General features: G+C 39.1%; 1 protein-coding gene across 6 annotated transcripts in view; it reads left to right on the top strand.

Annotated features, from left to right (window-relative positions):
- Nucleotides 1-22355, top strand: part of clocka (clock circadian regulator a) — a 43251-nt gene that overhangs the window by 4967 nt on the left and 15929 nt on the right. For all 6 annotated transcript variants that reach the window (XM_051946984.1, XM_051946983.1, XM_051946981.1 and 3 more), the window contains exons 2-11: nt 4536-4620; nt 18374-18601; nt 18701-18793; nt 19114-19173; nt 21101-21249; nt 21337-21428; nt 21514-21603; nt 21728-21848; nt 22000-22113; nt 22196-22314. In XM_051946984.1, coding sequence (XP_051802944.1) covers nt 18774-18793; nt 19114-19173; nt 21101-21249; nt 21337-21428; nt 21514-21603; nt 21728-21848; nt 22000-22113; nt 22196-22314 — 765 coding nt within the window. In that variant the 5' untranslated portion in view covers nt 4536-4620; nt 18374-18601; nt 18701-18773. The remainder of the gene's footprint in view (nt 1-4535; nt 4621-18373; nt 18602-18700; nt 18794-19113; nt 19174-21100; nt 21250-21336; nt 21429-21513; nt 21604-21727; nt 21849-21999; nt 22114-22195; nt 22315-22355) is intronic.

Here is a 22355-nt window from a genome sequence, read left to right as displayed (position 1 = left end):
TTAGCTTTCTTTAAACAGGGGAGGAGGTGGGACGGATAACACCATCAGCTATTAGGGAGGGAGAGGAACACATGCAGATTACATTATGTGCTGCGCCTAATAATGTAATTACTGAACGCCTGTCATATCAGACTTCTCTGATACAGAAGAGCCTGTGTTGATTTGGATGCGATTTTCTCTGGCTTTGGACAAATACAGCCAGCTCTCAGTCATTCATAGGACTGATAAGAGGTGGTGGTACTACTGGTTCTGTCTATCCCTGGTTGATACTGATAGTCAGCAGACTGCAGCGCTCCTTAGCGATTAGAGACGTGCTAATGAATGCTGAAATTTTGAAAATGATGCTCTCCATATGACAGATTTCACATTTTGGTTCTGCAACATACATGGAATAGAAGGTTGACTGTCAATGACCGTGTAATCACCAAGCCCTCGGGCTCAGTGCAGTAGCTTTGAATGTGAACGGCACATTCAGAGTGTCACAGGGATGACTCCTATAGCATCATTTCCTTGGGTTAATCTGCCTTCTCAGTGCCACATCATTGCTGCAGCAACCAGTTTCACTGAATCCAAGCAGCAGAGCTGCATTCACAAGACTTTCATGCTTTAAAATCTTTGAAATTATCTCATCTAAATATACGACTAATATCATTAATCAAGGTCAACCCTGTGCTTGATGCAGTCTGTCGGACCAGCAATCATGAGGTTAGGATTGACTCCGGGTGTTGTTAATTCAGTCTTTGCCAGAGATAACCCTGACTGTAATGCTGTCTGATGCCATTAAATCTGTTGCTTTTCACTTTTAAAGGTGAAGGTGTACTAGTTTTTTAAAACCGTTGCATTAGTAGAGACTTTTTGGAGGTTGTTATTGAAAACAACGGCTAATACAGTGCGAGAAGGCTCCACTAGACCTAAAACGTGGACAGCCTTTAATTTGAAATGTGAAGCATAGATTTAGAGGCACAGAAATTTCAGTTTGATTGATGTGGTGTAGTTTACTATATTAGATCAGGTTGACACCACATCAATTTATAGGCAGACGCCAACATTAGAGCTTCAATACTGCTGTTGAAATGAGTTACCTTTTGTCTGTGGAACTTCTGTTTTAGTCTCGTGTTTGCTGTTAAATAGTGATGTAGTACAATAGCATTTGTTGAGAAGATACCCAGTGTGTATACTTGATGAAGCATCTACTAAAAAAACAGACAGACCAATGAAGCTACATGTAACCCACTATGTTACATAGTACTAAAATATGTGCACACACCCTATGAGTCCCTAAGCTAATTATTTGTCATAGTGGTTCATAATTTTCCTTTTATACACAGACCAGCAGGGCTGAACAATATGCCAAAAAAAAATCAGATTGCAATTATTTTGTCAGATATTTTGAGTGCCATATGAGTCATGATTTTAGCGGGAATGGCAACTTTTGCATATCTTTTCCACTGAAACAAATACAGAAATGATGATGGGATTTTTCTGTCGAACAAATGTTCTGTTGAGTCTGGAGGATATGATTGCTCGATTCTGGCATCTCTGTAGCACCACAGTGTTTCATTTGTGGTATGTTGTGAAACATTTTCCTTTCTTTTCCTGTGAATTAGATGTAGTACCTAATCATATTGGGATTTTGATAACATTCAAGTATTGTTCAAGAAACTGTGCTGGCTAAGAAGGTCATGTTTTTAACGATTTTGTGAACCAGATATCGGCAAGAGATCCGTAATCCATTCAGCTGGCTTCTCTCCACTGCCCCTCAAGCTCTAAGACTACTACGTTCACTGACAGCAACATTAACTGCAGAGAAATCCTTTTGCCACACAGGATTGTTTCTGTCACACTGACCTTTGTCTGAAAGCTGAGAGGGTTTTTCCTCTTGAAGACATAAATCAGATTTGCAGACTTTGTCAGCACTTATTTCTCTGCGTGGCCTAACACATCAAAAGTAATGTTTCATTACTTGGCAAACAGGAGATCTCTTTGGAGTTTGTCTCAGTATGTGCAACGATGAAGCAGTAATGCAAACTGACGAGGTGAAGCTGGAGACTTGTTTGATGTTGAACTTTTTAACTAGTAAAAATGGGTTGCTGAGCTAATGACTGCATTTATGTAGCAGATATAGGTCTGAACTACACATTTATGAATTTCTCAAATTCTTTAGTCACTATGATTTATGTTGGCCTAGAATGGGATTTTCATTACTAATTACAAGTACTGCAATATTACCACATGGTAATATTCACATGGTCACTCTTCAATATGGAACTCCTTTTAACTTCAGCAATACAAATATGGACATTTAGTAGACTTAGCCATCAATAAAATGGAACAAAACTAATGTTGGCATTGTGTCTCCAGTGTGTTATGATCATTTAAATAAAGTAATAAACACAAGTACAAGAGATGTGCTTTGAGACAGCAAAAGTAAGAGTGCATGTCTTTCAGACAGCAGTTGATTCTTGCAAAAATGGAAAAAGTTGACCTACATGGAGATCAGGGGCAATCGACAACTGTCTTAGAATGACGCTATCTGATGTTGCTATGATAAAAAAAAAAAAACTGGGTCACATCTTCTGGGTTTTTTTTTCTAAAAAATGATGTGGGTAGAAGTGTGAACATCAGCGTAATTGTGGACGGCTCTTTTATTTCTCAGATTAGACATGAGCAAATCAATTTGTTTCAGAGTCTGCAACTGAATCTGTTTAACACATAATGTTAACAGATCATACAACATGAGCAGCTATAGAGTGAAGCAATGAGGAAATGCTACAAAAAGCACATAGATACAAGATTCGAACCATCAAAGTTTCTTGGTGCTGAAACATAAAGAGTAGGCTCTAGCTGCATCTTGAGTCAAGTTTAACTAATCCAACCCCCGCTTTTAAACTGATACTGACAACTCTGTACTTCACTGTCTCTAGACTTATTCACACACTATCGCTTGTGGAGGCATAGCTGTTTGTATCCTATAGGCAACACGTTACTAAATCTTGTTAAAGATAGTCAGGCAAATCGAAAAGTTATCCATTTAGTGCGGAAATATTACACTGACTGCATTTTTTCTATTACTGCAGATTTAATGTTGTATTTTTGATTTTGATGTTTGACAAAATGTGCACATGGACGATTCCACCTTGCACTGTTTTTCACTATTATCTTCCTTCTAAAACAGACAAAATAAGCAACTAAATAGCTGAAAAAAATCTATGTAGTGTGTATATATATATATATATAGTAATTATTGGGTAGAAGTAATGGACTTTTGCAGAAACTAATGCTTAGGATGTGTTCCAGTACCCGTACTACCATTCTGTGTACTATGCCAGAGAAGACTTGGTATGTCTAAATACATGTCAAATGCAAGGATGTTCTGCTACAGCTAGTCTCTTTTTTTGCAACATCCAAGCCAGTATGCTTTTCTGACCATTTTGACCTGTAATCATCTGTGCAGCGAAAGATACATCATATAAATCGGTGTCAGCGTGGATATAAACAAGCTTTAGCCTACACCAAAGAGTGCACAGGGGACGGTTTATTTCACACTGCAGACAGATATATAAGCAAATCAGTTTAAAGCACAGTGTGATAAAGTACTACGTCTCAGTTGTATGCATACTGCAAGCAACAGTACAAACTTTATCAGGGCAGCTTGACTATGTACTGAAAGTGAGAAGACTGAGTATGCAGTTTGGAACACAATCTTAGTCGTTCCATTTAAACTGACAGTGTGGCGGTAACCATAAATGCACAAACACTGTCGACACATGTTTATGTCGATTGCTTTGCCATAAATCATTTTCTTTTTTTAAGCTATAATCATTTGTCCAGAACTTTTTCTTTTTTATCTGGAGCATTAGAAACTTTCCTTCAACCCATTGTAGGTTTTATGCCGTACTCCTAGCTGCTGTAGCCTAATAGGCCTAATCTGAATTTTGTGAACTCATTTGGCTTGAATGTGAAGGACTTTCATTTATTAAAAGTCCTGCACTCCAGCTTTAATCAAACACTTGGTGGTTCTGATACATCAATTTAAAATATCTGAGCTTGAGATAAATTCAGAAGGCCACAGGTGTTTACAACATGGTATGAATCCTTCAGATAAATGTAATAGTTCAAGGCCAATATGAAATTAACTCCACTTTATGACGGGGTGAAAGTGCCACTACGATAAAGTCCTCGATCATGAGGAGGGTTAGTAAGCATCCAAGTTGAGGCGTTCAAATACACACACCCTCAACATTACTTTTTCAAACCTTCAAGCAACGCAAAGTATATTAATGCAGATTCTTGTGTTTACATTGCCTGTAAACAGACCCCTTTCCCAGCTGATGGTCCAGACACTTGGACTGTAACTGAACTTTGAACAGAAATGCGTGTGATTGTGTGTTTGATTTCAGAGCTGTTCTCTTATTTCTGCAGTGTTGTGGGAGGCTCGCAATGACCCAGATGTTTTAATTCTGATTCAGTAATATGAGTTTTTTTGCTCTAAGCCACTCATTTGTAAATTTAGCTTTTGTCTTTCTGTTCAACAGGTGAAGAATTCAAGCAAGATTTAACTACACTCATCCGTCATGAGGTGAAGCGGTTGACTAATTGACCATCACTCTGAGACAAAAGGTAGGTTCTTTTAGAAATTAGCTCAGCAGCTTATTTCTAAATTCTGCTCTTGGTTACAGCAGTAGGCTGTTTAAAGCTTATTCATATTCCGAGATGGACGGTCTGGGCTAATTAAGATGTTTGACGTCTAATTCATCAGGAGCTCTTACAGTAGTGTTCTATTTTTGATTTGCAGCCTGTCATCATGAAAATAATGAATATGGAATGAAAATCGTGTTGACTGAGTCACTGGAACATTTCAGATAATTTTGTCATAAGAAGAGGCTGCTATAGAACTGGTTCAGTTCGCTTTGTCTGCATCTGCTGATACTCTTCAATAGCCTGTATCATTAAAATTGCTGTCCGTGCTAGCTGTGGATGGGTGTGTGTGTTAGCTGAGTACATACTGTGTTTTGCTAAGTTCTCCTGAGGTTTAGTGTAGTGGCATCATGTCTGGATAAGTAAATACCCATCATATCTTTCATGTCTTTCATAATTTTGACCGATGTGCCTTGCATTAACCAAGATGAGCCTCAGGGATTGATTGAAATAGTTTTTAATATGCAGAGTTGCTACTCAGTATGGGAAAGTATGGAATCTGACTTTAGTCATTTAGTCAGATCACTGGATGTAGGTTATTGTGTTGTCATGTCAGCAGTTTTGCTTCCGTTCAACCTGAACTCAGCTGGTGTTTACATCTTTTTTTATCTCTCCTTCGCATATATTGAATTTGAATACAGTCATATTTGAAATAAAGCTGTTCTTATTTACATAGTTTTTGTTGTCAGACAGCAGAAGTATGAAATATTGGCTGAAATCTAGCACATTAGTTCAGGTTAACTAGAAGTTACCTCATAGCCATTTCTCAATCTGCAGCTCTGTGCTAACCTGCTGATTTTATAGCCGCAAACTGTCTGACAAACTCACCATATACATAAGCTAAACACAACAGCTGTGCTGTAAATCCAGCAGTATTTCCATGAAACACGATAGCTTAGACAGAAACAGAGAAGTGATAGCAAGTCCTGCTCTCAGTCATCCACGTCAGCGCACAGACTGTTCTTCCTATGATTTTTTTTAATATAAAATTCAGATTTTTAAAAATTGATTATACAAGCACTTTTAATGGTGTATAAAGTAGGTAGCCAGCATAGCCAACACTCTGCTTCTTACCTTATTAGACCAAATAAATGATAAATAAGCACAAAAAGCTAATATTTGTAGCATATTAAGTCATTTTAACCTCAACTCAGAGCAGAGCAGCTTGTACCTTCCCATGTCACATGATATCTGAAAGTAGAATTATATCACTTCATTATTCCAGCCCGAGAACTATTGAGAAATGTAAAACAAGTTAGCTTGCTGTTTTTACATGACATCCCATATTAGTTGTATTTTGCATATTAGCTGTAATATGCAAAATGTTCTTTGCAAAGTTTACAGTCAACTTTTTGACCACGTTTTAACAAAATGTAGCCATCCAGCAACTTTACTGACATAGTGTCAGTCTGTTTGGAGTCAAATCTAGGTAAATGTTCAGTAAATGTTTAATAAGTTCAACTTACCAGTCTCTTTTTGGTTGGACAAGTTCAAAGTTGTGAAAATGCAGTTGTGTCATAAGTAGTCAATGAACTGAATATAATGGATTAATCCTGGAAGGCTTTCACTGTAGTGCTGTTCTCCTTATGAAAGTAACACAGACATTCGTCAGACTACTGAGAGTCTGGTCAAATGAGAGAATATCAACCAACCAGACACTTTGGCCCTACTTGCATTGCAGCTTGAATACAATGTTGTGCATTAAACTCGTTGGGTTTTGGAGTTGTATGAGCTACATTACCTAAAGCTACAATTTTCTGGCATTTATTTGACAACCTAATAGCATAAGAAGAATGGAACATACATATTAACATTTGAATTTTAAAACTATTTGCTGACATAATACAGTGATGGTGTGATCACAAAAACTGTTCAGAAGGCTAGAAACTGCTTTTTACAAACTGACAAATGACATTCCTTGAGGACATTTATCAGACCACATACAGGTCCCTAGGATACCTTTTCTTTTTGCAGATGCAGCAGGATTCACAACAATACCAGACGAGAGACTTTTTCACATAAAGTCTGCAAAATTCCCATTGTAAATGATAGTTTTGTGGCTTACAAACATTAGTTTCTATTGTGGAAATATTTTGTTCAAACATGAGACAGGTGTGTGGAACTAGGATGCGTAGGAGCTGTTTATTATGTACACACACACAGATATTATGTAGGGCAAAAATATGTGATTCTTTTTAACTGTGAAATTGTGACTGATGTTTTTCACATGGTCAGATAACATCAAAATAATGAGAAAATGTATTTACAATTTGTCAGAGGCCAAGTTAATGTTTTATACGCAGTTTGTTCCACTTGTGGTCAACACCTCACACAGTTTATTCTTAGATAAGATATGATGTTTATAGTGCAAAGAAAAGCAGCACATCTGCATGTATCAGAAGCTAGAATTGGCTAATTTTTGCTTGATTAATGGCTAATCGGTTATTATAACCGGCGCTGCTTTAATTCTTTAATCTGTTGAAAAAGCAATTAATTGTTTCAGCAATAATCCTGACAAGTAGAAGCATTTACTACAGCGCTGCTCCAAATAGGCCTTGTGAGATTATCTGATTCCATAATAGTTGTTTTGTGAGTTCTGTGTGATGAGTGATGCTTAATTTAAGATCATGTAGTGGCAGACAGTGGAAGCGTTCTCTTTATCTGAGATTAACTGCAGTCAATAAAGTGCGATTTCGGCCAAGACAAAGTGGCTTGGGTGTGCCGGGATGTTGGTCTTCACAGTTTTTCTCCACAGATCGGGATGTCTGATCTGTGGAGAAAAACATAATGTGGTGCAAAGTCTTCTGGAAAAGGACTAGGCCAAATGCACACAGAACAAAATCAAGTAAAAAGATTACTGGATTGTTTGACTGGTTTCAAGCAATTCTACTTACCGTAATACGGTGAGAGCAAAATGTCAATTCTTAATGTCATTCATATACCAGATTAAATGCTGGTGGTCAAATGTCAGTCATACATTTTGACCGAAGACTGTGGTCTGCTGGCCTGGAGGTCCACAGTCGCTCTTGATCGCTTCTCCTGTGCCGCCACTCGTCCCTCTGAACTCCACTGACCCACTTGGCATCAGTATGAGGCCCCTGGCTGAGGTCCTGCTCCTCTGGGACAGGAGGCCAGCAGCAGTAGAGGGGCCCCTGCCAACCACTGCTGCTTGCCTCTCAAACATTCCTGTCTGTGTGCTGTGGAGTGAAAATGCAAAACAAAGACTCCTTTTGTGCTGTTGGGCCTGCGGATGTGTGTGCAATGAGTGGAAACACAGCTGGCTGCCCAGCGTTGAGAGTTTGGTTGGTACAACTGTGCAGCAGTATGGTGGGCAATGTTGACCAGCTTGTGTTGTGGATTTTATTGCTTACAGGGCAAGTGGCCATGACATTATTAAAACCATCCTCATCTTCCAGCGAAGAGCTCTGCCTGTAAACTGAGAGAATCACATCTTTAATTCCTATATGGATGCCACCAGGATGTGCAGACCTTGAAGCTGCCTCTCACAGGATGTGTGACTGAGTAATTTATTCGTTAAAGTGTTGTTGTTGATTTGTGTGACCTGCTTGGCAGCGAGTGTGCTGCTTGCTGGTTGTTAAAACTGCATAACATTATCCTAGATGTTTCCCAGCACTTGGAGCAGAATAGACACTCCTCTCTTCCTTATCTGCATCAAATCTGAGTACAAGTCTGTCTCTACCGTAGAGGATAAAGGATGATGTTACTAAGTGAGTTTTTCAGTTTTAGACGGTTGTCTGAATTTCTAGAAATCCTCTAAAGTTGTGCGCCATGTTTTGACATCTAGGGTCATTGATGGTTCACAAATCCCCAGTTCTCGGGTGTCAGGGTGGGACTTGAATGATGAGGGAAACACAACTGTTGCTATGAAACCAGTGTTTACCTAGTCATGTGATACAAGATCTGCAGGAGTGCTGTCTTTTGTTAGGGTTTAAAGATCCAGAAAAACAGCCTTTGTTTGAGGAACTTTAGGGAAATTATCTGATGACTAGCTCAATTGTTGTTACACTACAATTATATAGGAGTTATATTTTACTCTAAAATTAAGGAGTCTAGACAGTCCTTAGAGATTTCTGATGTGCTGAAAGATCATTCAGGTTAACTCAACAGACAGTTGATTTGTGAGGTCTGTCTGCAGGGCTTCTCTGATTTAGCACATACATAAATCAGGGGTTACAACCACACTTTTATTGCCCCATCTAACCAGTCAGAGCAGACTGGGCTTTTGAGGACCTTAAGGCAGAAACATTATTTTCATTTGAACATCATAGTGTTCTAGTAGCCCTCCAAAATATGACTATGAACCTGTATGTATGTATAATTTGGCTGTTTAAGCTTGGCAGTCGTTTTTGTAGTCACAGGTTGTTAAAATAGAAAGACACCTAGAAAATGTCCCAAATTATTATAAAATTATAGTAAATTTACTGAAGAAATGTCATTTTACCTACTAATCAGCTGTATGAATGGTTTGAACAAAGGAGCCTTCCACAAAAATGTAAATAATCAATCATAATTATTTTTGTCTATAACGTAATGGAAAGGTGTTTTTGCTAAAATTGTGCACGAAAAGCAGATTCGTCCTGAAATTTTCATTTTAAAGAGGCATGGTAAGATAAATTGTTTAGTCTGACTCTCTATTGATACATGCTGCTCCAGCCTTTGCATATCAACAAGTAGTTTCTGCCCTCATTAGACTAGTATTCTAATATGCAACAGTATTATCCTGTCCACTCGAGTGTTAAGCTATAATAGATGTATCCATAATATCATCTTTGGTTTACATTTGAATGCCCATCATCTGATACATTTAATATGCTTTCTCTTATTTGAATTCTTGAGCTTACTGGTTGAAAAGGGAAAGCTACCTGTGCTCCATTTCCTATGCCCTCTAATTTAATAGTAAAAGCACTCTCGTTAATGGAGAGAATCTGCTTTATAATGGAATGTGGATGGGCGACGCTGCTTGTGATTGGTTCCGTCTAAACGATGTACAGTGTTGTCCACTGCATGAGAGAACAGTACGGTAATGTTTACAGGACACATGTGATTGTGCAGATTGACCCGTCACATTGTTTTACATCCACAAAGTCGAGTTCATGACAAAGGGAGTCGCTCTCTGTAGTCTAATAATTCTCAGCGTATGATGGAGGGAGTATCAGCTGTGAAGGAATTCGGTCGGGCTATTTTTACTCTGCACGGTGAGGCTGGTTGCTATGGTGTTGCCCATTGGCACAGTTGCTGCGCTGGCATCTCAGTGTGGGGTGTGGCGGGGTGCGTGACGAGCGGCGCCATAGATCCACTTCAGAGTGACTCATATCCTCAGAGCTCTGCTGCCCTACATCTGAGTATGCGTACACACACCCACATATGTACACACACACACACGCACAACCAGAGACACTCAACAGTGCTGTGTGAGCAACAGAAAAATGATGATAAAAGGCTGTTATGAGCGTGTGACTTTATGTGGTTCAGGGTGAAAAACGCATCTTAATCCAGCTTCTAGTCTACGTGCTTCACATTACTTAAAAACTGATAAGTCGGCGTTTGAAATTCACCACATCTGCATCGTTTTTTTCCCCTTGACGTCTGTGCCTGCTGAGGCTTAGGGAACTCCAGGAAGTCTTTGCATATCATGTGACAAAATGAGGAAACATGAAATGCAGACAGTTTGATCCTTGCACACACCTTTTGTGAAGGTACTTGCAGTGTGATATGTTCAGCTTTTGAAGGATTTGTGTTGACAGAGCGTCGTGTTATTGGTGAGAACAGGAAGGTGTTGCCTGTGGAGCTGTGATTAAGTTAGATCGGAGGAGGAAGAAAGTAGGTCATTGGGCCAGCAGGTCAGTGAAGCACAGATGACATCACAGTTATACAACCCCTGCTTTCCTAGTTACACAACGCTCGCTCTTCGCTGAAGCTTCTGCTTTAACCACTGCTGATACACTGATGTCAGTGACTAACATTTTCCTCCCATCTCTTAGTTTTCTTTCATATCGGTAATGTCTTCACTTGTCTGGCATCCGGTTGTTTCATTCTTGCTCTGCGCTCCAGTTAGCTGGGCTGTTTTACGATGCTGTAATGCAAAAAGGGAAAAGCTGCCTTCCTCTGTTTTCCAGTCGGTACTAAGTCTTTCGTTAAAGCTCTTTGCTACAACCTTTCTCTACCTTTTATTGTGCTGCCGCAAAGTGCAGTTAGCCACTTGTGTTGACAAAGCAGTAATCTTAGATAAGACACCCATTCTCTGTAACATATTTGTGTTAGAGTCACATGCAGTGAGCAGTAAAATAACACTGCATAGCTCAAAGTCAATGAGCCATAATAAAACCTACTCCTCCCCTGACTGTCATTTTTTTCTTTCTATGTCCTAACATGGAGGTGTAAATATTCACAGCACTCCAGCCTTTCTTTATTTTTGATTAATTTGACAGTAAGTTTATTTAAACCAACAGAATTTAATGACAGCAGGATACACTAATCAGCCACACATTAAACCCCTTAGGTTAGGTGAGTAGCACTGATGATCGTGTTACAGTGCAATATTCTGCTGGAAAACCTTGGGTCTTGGCACTCGTGTAGATGTTACCTCGGTGCGTACCACCCACCTAATAGCCAGTTCTTACTTTTGTTGTCTGTATGCGCACACAGCTCTGTTCATACTACAACAGGGCCATGTCTGGTTGCATTTCTTTTTATACTGAATGCAGAAAAACACACAAGGACACAGCAGCTGGTTCCAGATTACTCTGAAGCCCCATGTCAGTGATTATTCCTGTGGTGTACTTAGCATGGTGGCCGGATATAGCACAGGACTTCAGGAGAATTGAGGACTTCTTACTGTGTTTAAGCTTTGTCGATGGAAAGCATGTACTAATCAAAGCTACTCCTAAGTCTTGTAGCGTCTACTTCAATTCTAACTCTCTTAATAATTAATTATAAAGAAAACAGTAACAGAGAGTCTATTCATACCAAACATTTATTTTCCTGGCAAATGTGCAGTGGTTGTCACAAATTTTACACTGCAGACTGATGGTTTCATATTGGATTAGCATTTCTTTTTTTGCCGACAAATTAGTAAGAATGAGTTTTTAAGTCTGTGGTCTTCCTCAGAGCTTTATGTGACGTGTGGTCTTTTTATCAAGTGACCGGCCTGACAGATCAGCAGAATCTGTCAGGCCGGTCATTCCCCCACCATCTGATGGTCTCTGGAGGAGAGAATCTCAGGTGTGTGAGAGAACCCCTCGTCCCGGTTCATGGAATTATTGGCCTGCTTCCTTATCTCAATGGCCTCTTTTATCCACTTCTTGTGCTTGTTGGTCTCTGATGTTGTAATTTTGCCCTTATCCCTGTCCATGATATGGTTGTTTATCTTGCAGTGGTCTGTGATGGCTGATTTTTTTTTTTTTTTTTTTTTTTTCTGGGTCAGCTTTTTCTTTTCGTGTTCTTGTGAGTCGTCCTGTTGTCTCTTTTTCACATTCTGTCTGGTGTTCCGTTATTCTTGCACTGAATGCTCCACCTGTTTCTCCAATATGTTTTCTTTCTTGATCTACATGGTGTTTCATATATGACATCTCATTTGTTGTCTTGTTCCATTTTGTCTTTGGGGTGTTCTAGTAGCTGTCGGAGTTTGGCGTGTGGTTGTACTGCTGTGTTGATGTCGTGTTTTTTCATTGTGTGCTGTATGGATTTTGCTATCCCTCGGATGTATGGAATGGTGATTATGTCTCTCTTCTTATTGTCAATTTTTTGTTTTCCTTTCTTTTTATTTCTTCTCTTTGTTACTGACTTGTTCCTTTCCTTTGCTTATGGCCCATATTGGATATTGACAGTGCGTAAGTGCATTCTGATGTGTTTGTCCTCCTGTCTCTCTTTATCTTCTGTTATGATGCTGGTCCGTTCATACAGTGTCTTTACAAATGAAAGTTTGTGTGCTGTGGGGTGTTCTGATGTCCAGAGGAGGTACTGGTCCATGTGAGTGGATTTCCTAGTGTCATTCATGTTATTCAGATGGTCTGTGAGTTTTTGTGTGTGTCCAGATTTTATGTTTTCCTAGGATGTCATTGACGTACCTCTTCCAAAGTATGGGGTCTGCTGTGTGCGGGTGCTGTTTGGATGGCTTTGGTTTCCAGGTCCTTGATGCCGATGGTAGATCTCCAATTGCAAAACCTTCTTTTTGACTCTATTTTTCCTTTTGAAGTGAAAGTAGGTGGATTAGGCAGCAAACCGTAGTACTGTGGTGACGTCTTCAATTGTCAAGTTTGTGTGATTTTTCGGAGTCCTGTCCTTCATGAGTCGTTCCTGTAGAATGTGTAATGTGACATCAGCGGAGGTTTTTGTGAATAATGATAAGACGTCATGTGATATGAGTATCTCGTCTTTCTCTACTGTAATGTTGTTCAGTTCTTGTGCCAGTTGTTTTGAGTTCTTACAGTGATGTTCTGTTGTACCGAGGATGGGTTTGATGATGTCTACTAGAGCTTTTGAAAAGTTGTAAGTGACTGATCAGATGATTCTACTATGGGGTGCAGTGGGGTGTCTTTTTTGTGTATTTTCGTTGTTCCATAAATCCAGGGCGTAGCATTGGCTGTGGGTATCAGGTGTTCATATGCTTCTTGCGTAATTTTATTGCTTTGTAGTAGGGGTTTTAATATTATTTTTAAATGTCCTTTTCTTTTGTTCTGTGTCGTCTTTTTTTCAGAAATTTGTAAGTGTTTCTATATTCTAGCATATTTAACTGTTTTCCATGTGTGGCCATGTCCGTGATGACTGTTGTCCATCCTTTGTTGGTCAGTAAGATAGTGATGGTCTTGTCCTGTCTGAGTGAGTTTATTGCTTTTTATTCTTTCTTTATGACACTGCTTTGGGGAAGTTTTGCTGATTTTAGTATACCTGTTATTGCATTGTGGAGTTCTGTTTTGTGTCCCTGGTCCTGGAGGTTTTTTTACATGCCATGTCTGTTACTAAAATGAATCCTTCATGTGGTATTTTTGTTGGTGTGATGGTGAAATTTGGACCTCTGGTTAAAACAATTTTTTCTGTTTCCGTGAGAGTGTATTGTTACAGATTACATAAACATTCTTCACTGTATTCCATGTGTGTTTTTCTGTTTTTTCCTTCCTTGAGTTTGTTTAATTTTCGGATCTAAATGTTTTTTTGTCGTGAATTCCTGTCGTGTACTTATTCGCTCCTGTGTGTTTTGTTGCAATGGGAAGCGTTCCTTAAATTTGCTTAATTCCTCTATAATTTCTGCGTTGATTTTTTTTTTCAAATTGGTTTTCTGTGGTTCCAATCCTCTGTCTTATGAGGGCCTTTTTCGTTTTGCTGATGGTGTTTGCAGCGTTTTTGGTTGGGTTGCGATTCTTGACTTTGAGACTTGTCTGTGTTATATCCTCGTCTCTGCATTGGAGGTTGAATTTCAAGTGGTTCTTATGGCGTGCTCTTTTCTATTTCAGTTGCTGAAAATGGCAGAACATTTTAACACAGTCTTCTCCAAACGGCAGGGCTGGATTGTTCACCCACTAATAGGGAACATGAACCAGGTTTAGCCCGTTGTGAGAGGTTAATTTTGCTCTACTGATGATGTGTTGTTACAATAGTATGGTCGGTAATCCTTGCTCTGTGGGGCCAGTCACCTGATAAAAAGGAAACATCAGATGAAGCTCTGATGGGGACTGCAGATGTAGTGGAAACCTGTCAGCAAGGTTAAAAAAAAACTCACCCTTACAAACTTGTTGTCAAAAAAGAAATTATATAAGAAATATCATATACAAAAAGATAAAATGAACATAATCAATCTGATGGGTCCATAGTTACCCTGTTGGATTTGGGTGGATGACTGAATATACATTGTGTGTACCTTTGTGGGTGAAGACCCGTACGTGGAAATCATTAATTGGCCTTAAATGTATTGCAAACAAAGCACACTTTACTCATGGCAGCAACACTACCCAACAGAAGCCTCCTCAGCAGGATAATGCACTCCACCACAAGAACTGCTCAAGAATGGCTCGAGGACCACAACAAAGAGTCTGAGGTGTAGACCCAGCCTGTGTACTCCCTATATCCCAATCTAATAGAGCATCTGCAGGATGTGTTGAAGCAAGCCTGATTCATAGAGGTTCTCCCCACAGGACACAAAGGATCTGCTGCCAGCATCCTTGTGCCACCACAGAACACCTCCACAGCTCCCGTCTTCATGCCTTGACAGGTCAAAACTGTTTTGTCGACATGAAGGGGACTTAGACAATCTTAGACAGGTTTATATGTGATGGCTGATCAGTGCAGACTGTGAGCCTTTGACAATAGTTCCTATGATTTAAATGCATATTCGCATGAAATCCTTCATCTTTTTGATGTATTTTATCATATTTATATTAGTTTTATGCAGACAGTGCGACTGTCTGTTAAAACATGTTTTATTTCTTCTGAAGTTGGAGCAGTAGGTCAGGTGTTATTAGATGTAAAAACTAAATGAAGCAGAAATATTAAAGTGCCATCCAAAACACAACTTGGTTTTCAATTTGTGAATTCTTGTGCATTTTATTAATAGCTGCAGGCATGTTTTGTGCTTTTATCAGATGTTGCACACAATAACAAACCTCAATTAAACTCTTTCAATAGGAAAATCAAAAGTTCCTTTTTCAGTGAAAATTTAGAACAATGAAGATATGCAGGAGGTAACATTGAAGAGATTTTCTCGCAAACACAGACCGACCGTTGTTATGGTTAGAAAACTTGCCACACAGGTTGTGGCAGTAATTGGTTCATGAAGTAAATGGGTCAAATATTTAGGCTAGAGATCCGGCGGGCATTCTCATTTTAATTTGACATCTATTGTGGGCGTACCTGTGTAAGGAAAATAGTTGTCCAGTGAAACAGTGAAAGGAAGAACACCGCAGCGGGCAGTTACAGCTGCATCTGTGGCTGATTTAAATCAAGATGGAGGCTTTTTATGTGTCTGCTACATCAGCATTCAAGCAATCAATTATCTTGTAAACTTTTAGTGGAGTAATGGTGCTGCTCACTTCAAGGAGAAAGGCTGGTGAATTTCTCACCCCTGCACCAAGCTGTTGTTTGGCTGTTAATACTATATTATGAAGCTATTTCAGGATCTTTGGTTTGTTGTTTTTACCTTACTGAAGCTTGGCCACCATTCTTAATAATGTTTCTACTAATTAGTGGACCTTTTTTTTGACATTTCGCTAATTCTTGGCAGAAAATTGGGAGCTATTTTCTGCTTCTCTTGGCATGTGATCACATCACATTAGAGTCCCCCATTATGACCTCGTCTGCTCAACTTGTTTTTTCTTTCTTTGGTGCAGTCATTAGCTAAATTTGGGTAATTAGACAAGCAGACAAAAAATGATTTGGGTCATTCTGGGATATAGCTTGAAAAGAACTTGTTTGAGTGCTGTGTCATTCAGAGTTTTGCTCAAGCTGTGCCAAAATGAGGAAAACTTTAGCTGGCAGCTGGGGGGTACATATGTCAATAAAAAAGGTTCTGGCTTTATATATATGTGGCAGAAATATAATACATTTTCACAATTTAATTTTTGGCCTTTGACTAGCTTTACTTCGAGACACTGAATTATACCGTCAGTATGTTGAAATGACAGATGCATATTGATCTTGTTGTTCATAACTAACAACCAAATACATTAATCTAAGGCTGCTTTCCACATGTGAGAAAAATGTCACGGTGGTAATAATATCACCTCACATCACTGTTGAGTGTTGTGAATGGTGTGACTAAGGCTATGCTCCAGTTTGCTGTTCTGATGTGCCACTTGTTAAGTAGCAGTGAGGGCAGAGCGACCCTGTCGAGGGCAGGTGTTGTATGAGATGGCTGGTGTTACTCCGAACCTGTAGTTGATAATTAAACAGCAGCAGGTGGTTGTAACCTTTGATTTAATCTTTCCATAGCTTTCAAGTCTTGGCAGAGACACTGTAGCAGCTTTTCTATTTGGATTCAAGCCATGGCATAAAATATGTATGTTAAGATGGTGGTACACATGCTACTTTGCTTACATGCTGTACATGTTGTCATAAGCAGCATGTGTTGTTTTGCATGCGAATGGAAATGGAATGGAAACCATGCCTCTCTCTTGAACCTTATAAGATTTACATGAAATCAAACCCCATTTGAGGTACTATTTATGACTGACAATGTATAGTTCTAACCTGCTAATGTGTATACAGCTCTATGCAAGGTTGGGGGGGGACATTGATTTGCAAAAAAGTTTTCTTCTGAAGGAATGAAGCCAACCAAAACATAACAGGGGCCACCAAATACCCTCAATGTAGGCGTCAAGTATTCATGTTTTTGCTTTAATTTGTCATTTGTCTGTAGTCTCTGTTTACTTCGTTGGTAGTGGAGTTTGCCATTTCCACACAGGTTTCAGATTGCCTTCACATGCATGAGGGATTTCCAGGAAACAATGCAGCATGTAATCCAGTGTAGTTTTATGTAACTGATAACAGCCTCACTGTCTTTACTCTGTATCAAAGCTGTTTAAAGTTACGGCTGATGCAAACCCAACATTTCTTACTGTGGCTGCTTCACTGGCAAAACACTCCAGGGTTTAACAAAGGAGCTGCTGAAGGATTGTTTGCTGGAGTATAAAACTGTACTTAGTGTTACCAAGATACCCAGACATGTTGCCAAATCAACCAAGACTGAAATCTTAAGGGTTAATTCTGCTATTTTTGAACCTAGACCCCATTATCCTTTGTTATTGCGTGCAAATGACTGAAAGGTACAAAAATATTTGGAATCGGCTCAATATTTCCACAATGTAATTTACAGGGAACTGTCTGTGTCAAAGTGAAGAGCTGTTTTTGCAACCGACAGACTCAGATTGTTATTTTAAGTGTCTAACACATTATGTTTCGGATTTCCTCAGACATAGTTGTGTGTTTAAAATGTACCACAGGTGTCTTAGGAAGAGTGGAGTACTGTTAGGGTTGCAGTGCAGAAAATTTAGCTTACTCTTACAGTATGTACATGATTGTGGATATCTATATTGCGACAACAAAATGACCTTCTGCACTATGAAAACTTTTCACAGACTACCTTTGGGGAGCAGGGACACATTGAAATTGTGGCTAGTTTTGCTAGAAATAGAACAAAACACTCTTGTCTGTACACTGCGTTCTACAGACCATTAGGTTAGCAGGGGTCATTAGACTGTAGCTGGTAAAATTTGGCAAGAAATCATATACCAAAGTGCTTTCCCCCTTAGAAAAGTGCTGTTCCAAGAGCAGGAAGTTATAAGGTCATAAATAAACACTCGGTAAGCCAGTTGATACAGATGCTCCTTGGAATTATATTATGTTTAGGCATTCTTGATTAGTGGACTAACTCCCAATATTTTTTGTTCCAATAATCATTTATATCCAAAAATATTGAACATTACTTCCCAAGTTCATAAATACCAAAATAAACTTTAAAAGATTCTAGCTTTCAGGAATAAAACTTGATATTGAGTACATATTTTACATAGTAGTACATATTTTTAGTGGGGTTTCTTTGATTCAATCGCATTTGGCCTTGCTCTGTAATGCTGCAACGAGGCTGGATTGATAACAGTGCGTACTGAGATGCTGCCAATTTGTACCTCATAATTGACCTCATGGATGTTGTCGTTGTCTCTCTCAGACTCAGATGTTGCTGCCATGTGCCACACTGACACCCCAAGCAGACGAAAAACTCAGCTCACCGAAGACCTTTTAGCATCTTTCTGCCCCCCGATCAAAGAAATTTACAGTGATTCTCCTCCGAGACTCACAGAGGCCCAACCCTTCCACAGTGTGTCCACCCAGACGCTACCTTCATCTGGCTGCACCTTCCTCATTGTTTCACAGGACTGGCTATACTGTCAGTAAGGTAAGATCTAGTTTTTTTTGTCTGATTTGTGTTTGTCTTGATTCTTTAGGTGGTGATGAGGCTGTGACTATGTTTAATTTCATATCGTTTTCTTCAAAGGTTCATTCACAAATGTCTACCTCACGATTAAAAGACCCCTCTCCAACACTGCGACCCTGAACAGGAAAAAAAAATGACCTCGAGCATTGACCGGTGAGTTGAACATTTGGCTTAAGTGTGCAGATTATCAAGAACCCTCTCTTCTGTCTGAGCAGCAGTCCAAATGAACCACACATTTAATTTACAAGATGGATGATTTATGAATAATTTATCCCCCATCGATTGATCAGTTAGTGTTTAAGTATAAAATGAAAGTCGCTTCAGGTATACAATGAGTTCTGTGTGTTCACTTTTATTTCTACTGCTTTTACTTCAAAATAAAGTAAGGATGACTTATCGGAGCTCTCATAAAAGTTCACTGGAGAGCGAATATTAGATGATCTGCTTCAACTGTTGGTTTGTTCACTCCGCAGGGATGACAGCAGTATCTTTGATGGGTTAATGGAAGAAGATGAAAAGGACAAAGCGAAACGGTACAATTCCCGTGGTTTGTTTTTCACATCAAAGCCTTTCAGTGAAGTTAAAAGCAGACAACCTCTGTGATATAACTACTCCAGTTCTTGTTTTTAAATATATTACTTGTTTATTAGAATTTTACTGAACAATATTTAGTCCAAAAAAAAGGGCTTAAGTTCCTGTTTTAGATTAATGTGGTTTATTTGCCTAAATTCAATGCAGTTGAGATTTTGGTTTTAACCTTTCTATAAACTATAGGCGTTATGACAGGGGATACATGATATTGCTGCTTCACCAGTCTAGTAAAGTGATGACATTCGGCCTTTCAGGCACAGGTCACTTTTACATTAATGTTTCTCACTTTATTTAAATATAATACCTTAACATAAACTAAAAAATAAAAGACTCAATCGTATCTAATAGCACGCTTATCAAAATTCACATAACAATAACTAACCTGCCTAGTATATTTATGATTTCCTTAACACTGAAAAATGTGTCCACATGTGATGCTAATGTAAATACAGTTAAATTAAAATTAAAGCTGCAAGCAGCATTGGTTGGGTCCTCGCATCTTTGCCAGTCAGCGAATCCAAGCATGTCCACCAGGTGGCGTATTACTGTGAATGTATATTGGCCTAGGTATGTTATCAGGGCCAGACTGTGACCACACATGTAAAGCCTGAGGCAGACTGGAGCATGTACAGGCTCGTTAGACGTCACTTCCTGTTTCATGGTGACCCGTCCACCAGGTGGCGCTCTCTCTGTGACTGTGTTTTGGGTATAGAATTCATTATGGCTGCACTGTGGTCACACATGTAAAGTCTGAGACCGATTGGAGCATTATGTTTTGAGTATGGCTGTCGATTAAATTTTTGTGCGTTGTGACGAGTTACTTATGCCTACCAGAGTTTATAGCTATAGGTGACACTTCCTGATCGTAGAGGTTGTTTGAACTTTTCCAGGTGGCGCTATTAAGCCATTTTGACTCTCACCTAGTTCCATAAAATATCAGATTTTTACAATGGTCTTGATGCGTGTGCAAATTTTCGTGCGTTTTCAAGTATTTTTTGCCTTCAAAAGTGCAATTCAAAAAAACAGGAGAAAAACTAAAAAGAAGAAACCCATGAGTTTTGGTGCTTGGACCATAAATATCATGACAGTTGCAATGGAGTTCAGACTCAGCCTGAGGGCGACTGCTATGTAACAAATGATTTAACTGCAGCTAATGTCCTGTGACTCTGTGTGTGACAGTTCACCTGTTAAATCCTGACCAATCCTGTCTCCATGTCAGGAATAATTTAAAAATAATTAATAAGTTGTTGCTATTATTTAATGTGCATAAATGCGCTTTGGAGACACTCATGCGGTTCCTGCTGTTCTTTGATGCTGCAGGTATTTAATAAACGGAGTAGAAAGACTTCTACAAACAGCTAGAAGCAACAAACTAAATTTAAGCTTTTGTTAATGTTTTTCTAAACGCAGATAACGTATTTATTTATTGCGGAGTATTTAGTCTTACCAGTTAAAGCAATAAAGTGTAATTTTCATAGACAGTTCTGTTTGTAATGGATGTGAAATGATAAAGCAATGGGAATGAAACGGATGCCAAATGGTTTTGGCATGTGTCTTTTGAGCTCCCTCTGATGTTTTCGGACCAGTACTGGTGCTGAAATATGGAAAAAATCTTCCCCAAATTGCCTCATTTAGCTTGAAATACTGTTGCCTGTCTTATAATACTATTCATTTATAATTCAAACTTGTGCTATGTTGAGAATGACACAGAAATTCTACAAGGCCTGACCAAGGAAGACTGCTGTGATAATGCTGTCCATTCAGATACGTTGATACGTTTAGATGCAATCGGACTAGCGAAAAAGGGATGCATATCCGAAAGTGGCTAATTCAATCTAAGGAAAATGTTTTGTACTTCTATGTCAACAGTGTGTCCCGAAACAAGTCTGAGAAGAAACGCAGAGATCAGTTCAATGTCCTCATCAAGGAGCTGGGTACCATGTTGCCGGGCAACACCCGGAAGATGGACAAGTCCACTATTTTGCAGAAAAGCATCGACTTTCTGCACAAACATAAGGGTAAGAAAGTCTCACGAAGGCCAGATATCTGCTTGACATTGAGATTTGGGCAGTTGTGAGCTGCATGTTTTATGTCTTCTCTGTCAGAAAACGCTGCTCACTCAGAGTCAACTGAGATCAGACAAGACTGGAAGCCTCCTTTTCTTAGTAATGAAGAGTTCACTCAGCTGATGTTGGAGGTGAGGCAGTGTTTTGCACTTGCTTTCCATTGGCTTCCATGCAGAAGTATAAGTTAATTAAAAGAGAATGTTTTGTTTCTGTCAGGCGTTAGATGGATTTTTCCTTGCAATTATGACTGACGGGAATATAATCTATGTCTCTGAGAGCGTGACATCCCTACTAGAACACCTACCTGTGAGTATACACTGTTTAAGTTATGAAATGTTGATAAGCTGGTCGTTTGTACACAAGTCTAAAACAACAACCATTAGTGTCACTTGTTTGCTGCTCAAAGATTAATTAAATTTTCATGTTTCAGTCTGATCTTGTGGATCAGAATCTGTTAAACTTCCTGCCAGTGGGGGAACAGTCAGATGTGTACAAGGCTCTGTCCTCTCATGTCATGGAGGGAGAGACGCTGACACCTGAGTATTTAAAAAGTAAGTCGTATTTTTCCTTCTCATCTTGACATTTTCACTTATTTTATTATATTACCACGTTATTTTGTGTATTTAGTCATCACAAGTGTTATTTTTCTTGATGTGTTATTTTTTTAATGTTGTTGAGGATACTTTTAATTTTTTATTTCAGCAAAAAATCAGCTAGAGTTCTGTTGCCACATGCTCCGAGGGACTATCGACCCCAAAGAGCCCCCTGTGTACGAATATGTCAAATTCATTGGCAATTTCAAGTCCCTGAATAATGGTGAGTTACATGACACAAAGTATGGTGGTGGAGCTCAGTTTTTTTCTGTGTGAAAGGTTTAAAGTTTACATCTTTTTTCCAGTGCCTAACTGTACCCGAAACGGTTTTGAAGGAGTGATCCAGCGATCACTTCACTCTGCCTTTGAAGACAGAGTATGTCTCATAGCAACTGTAAGGCTAGCGAAACCACAGTTTATAAAGGTAAGAATCATTAGCTGTTCTGACACCTCTCCTTTTATGTG

The sequence above is a fragment of the Acanthochromis polyacanthus genome, chromosome 4 (assembly GCF_021347895.1).
Source record: "Acanthochromis polyacanthus isolate Apoly-LR-REF ecotype Palm Island chromosome 4, KAUST_Apoly_ChrSc, whole genome shotgun sequence".
Taxonomy (NCBI): domain Eukaryota; kingdom Metazoa; phylum Chordata; class Actinopteri; family Pomacentridae; genus Acanthochromis; species Acanthochromis polyacanthus.
The sequence above is the reverse complement of the archived record's forward strand: the minus strand, read 5'-3'. Positions and strand labels throughout refer to the sequence as shown.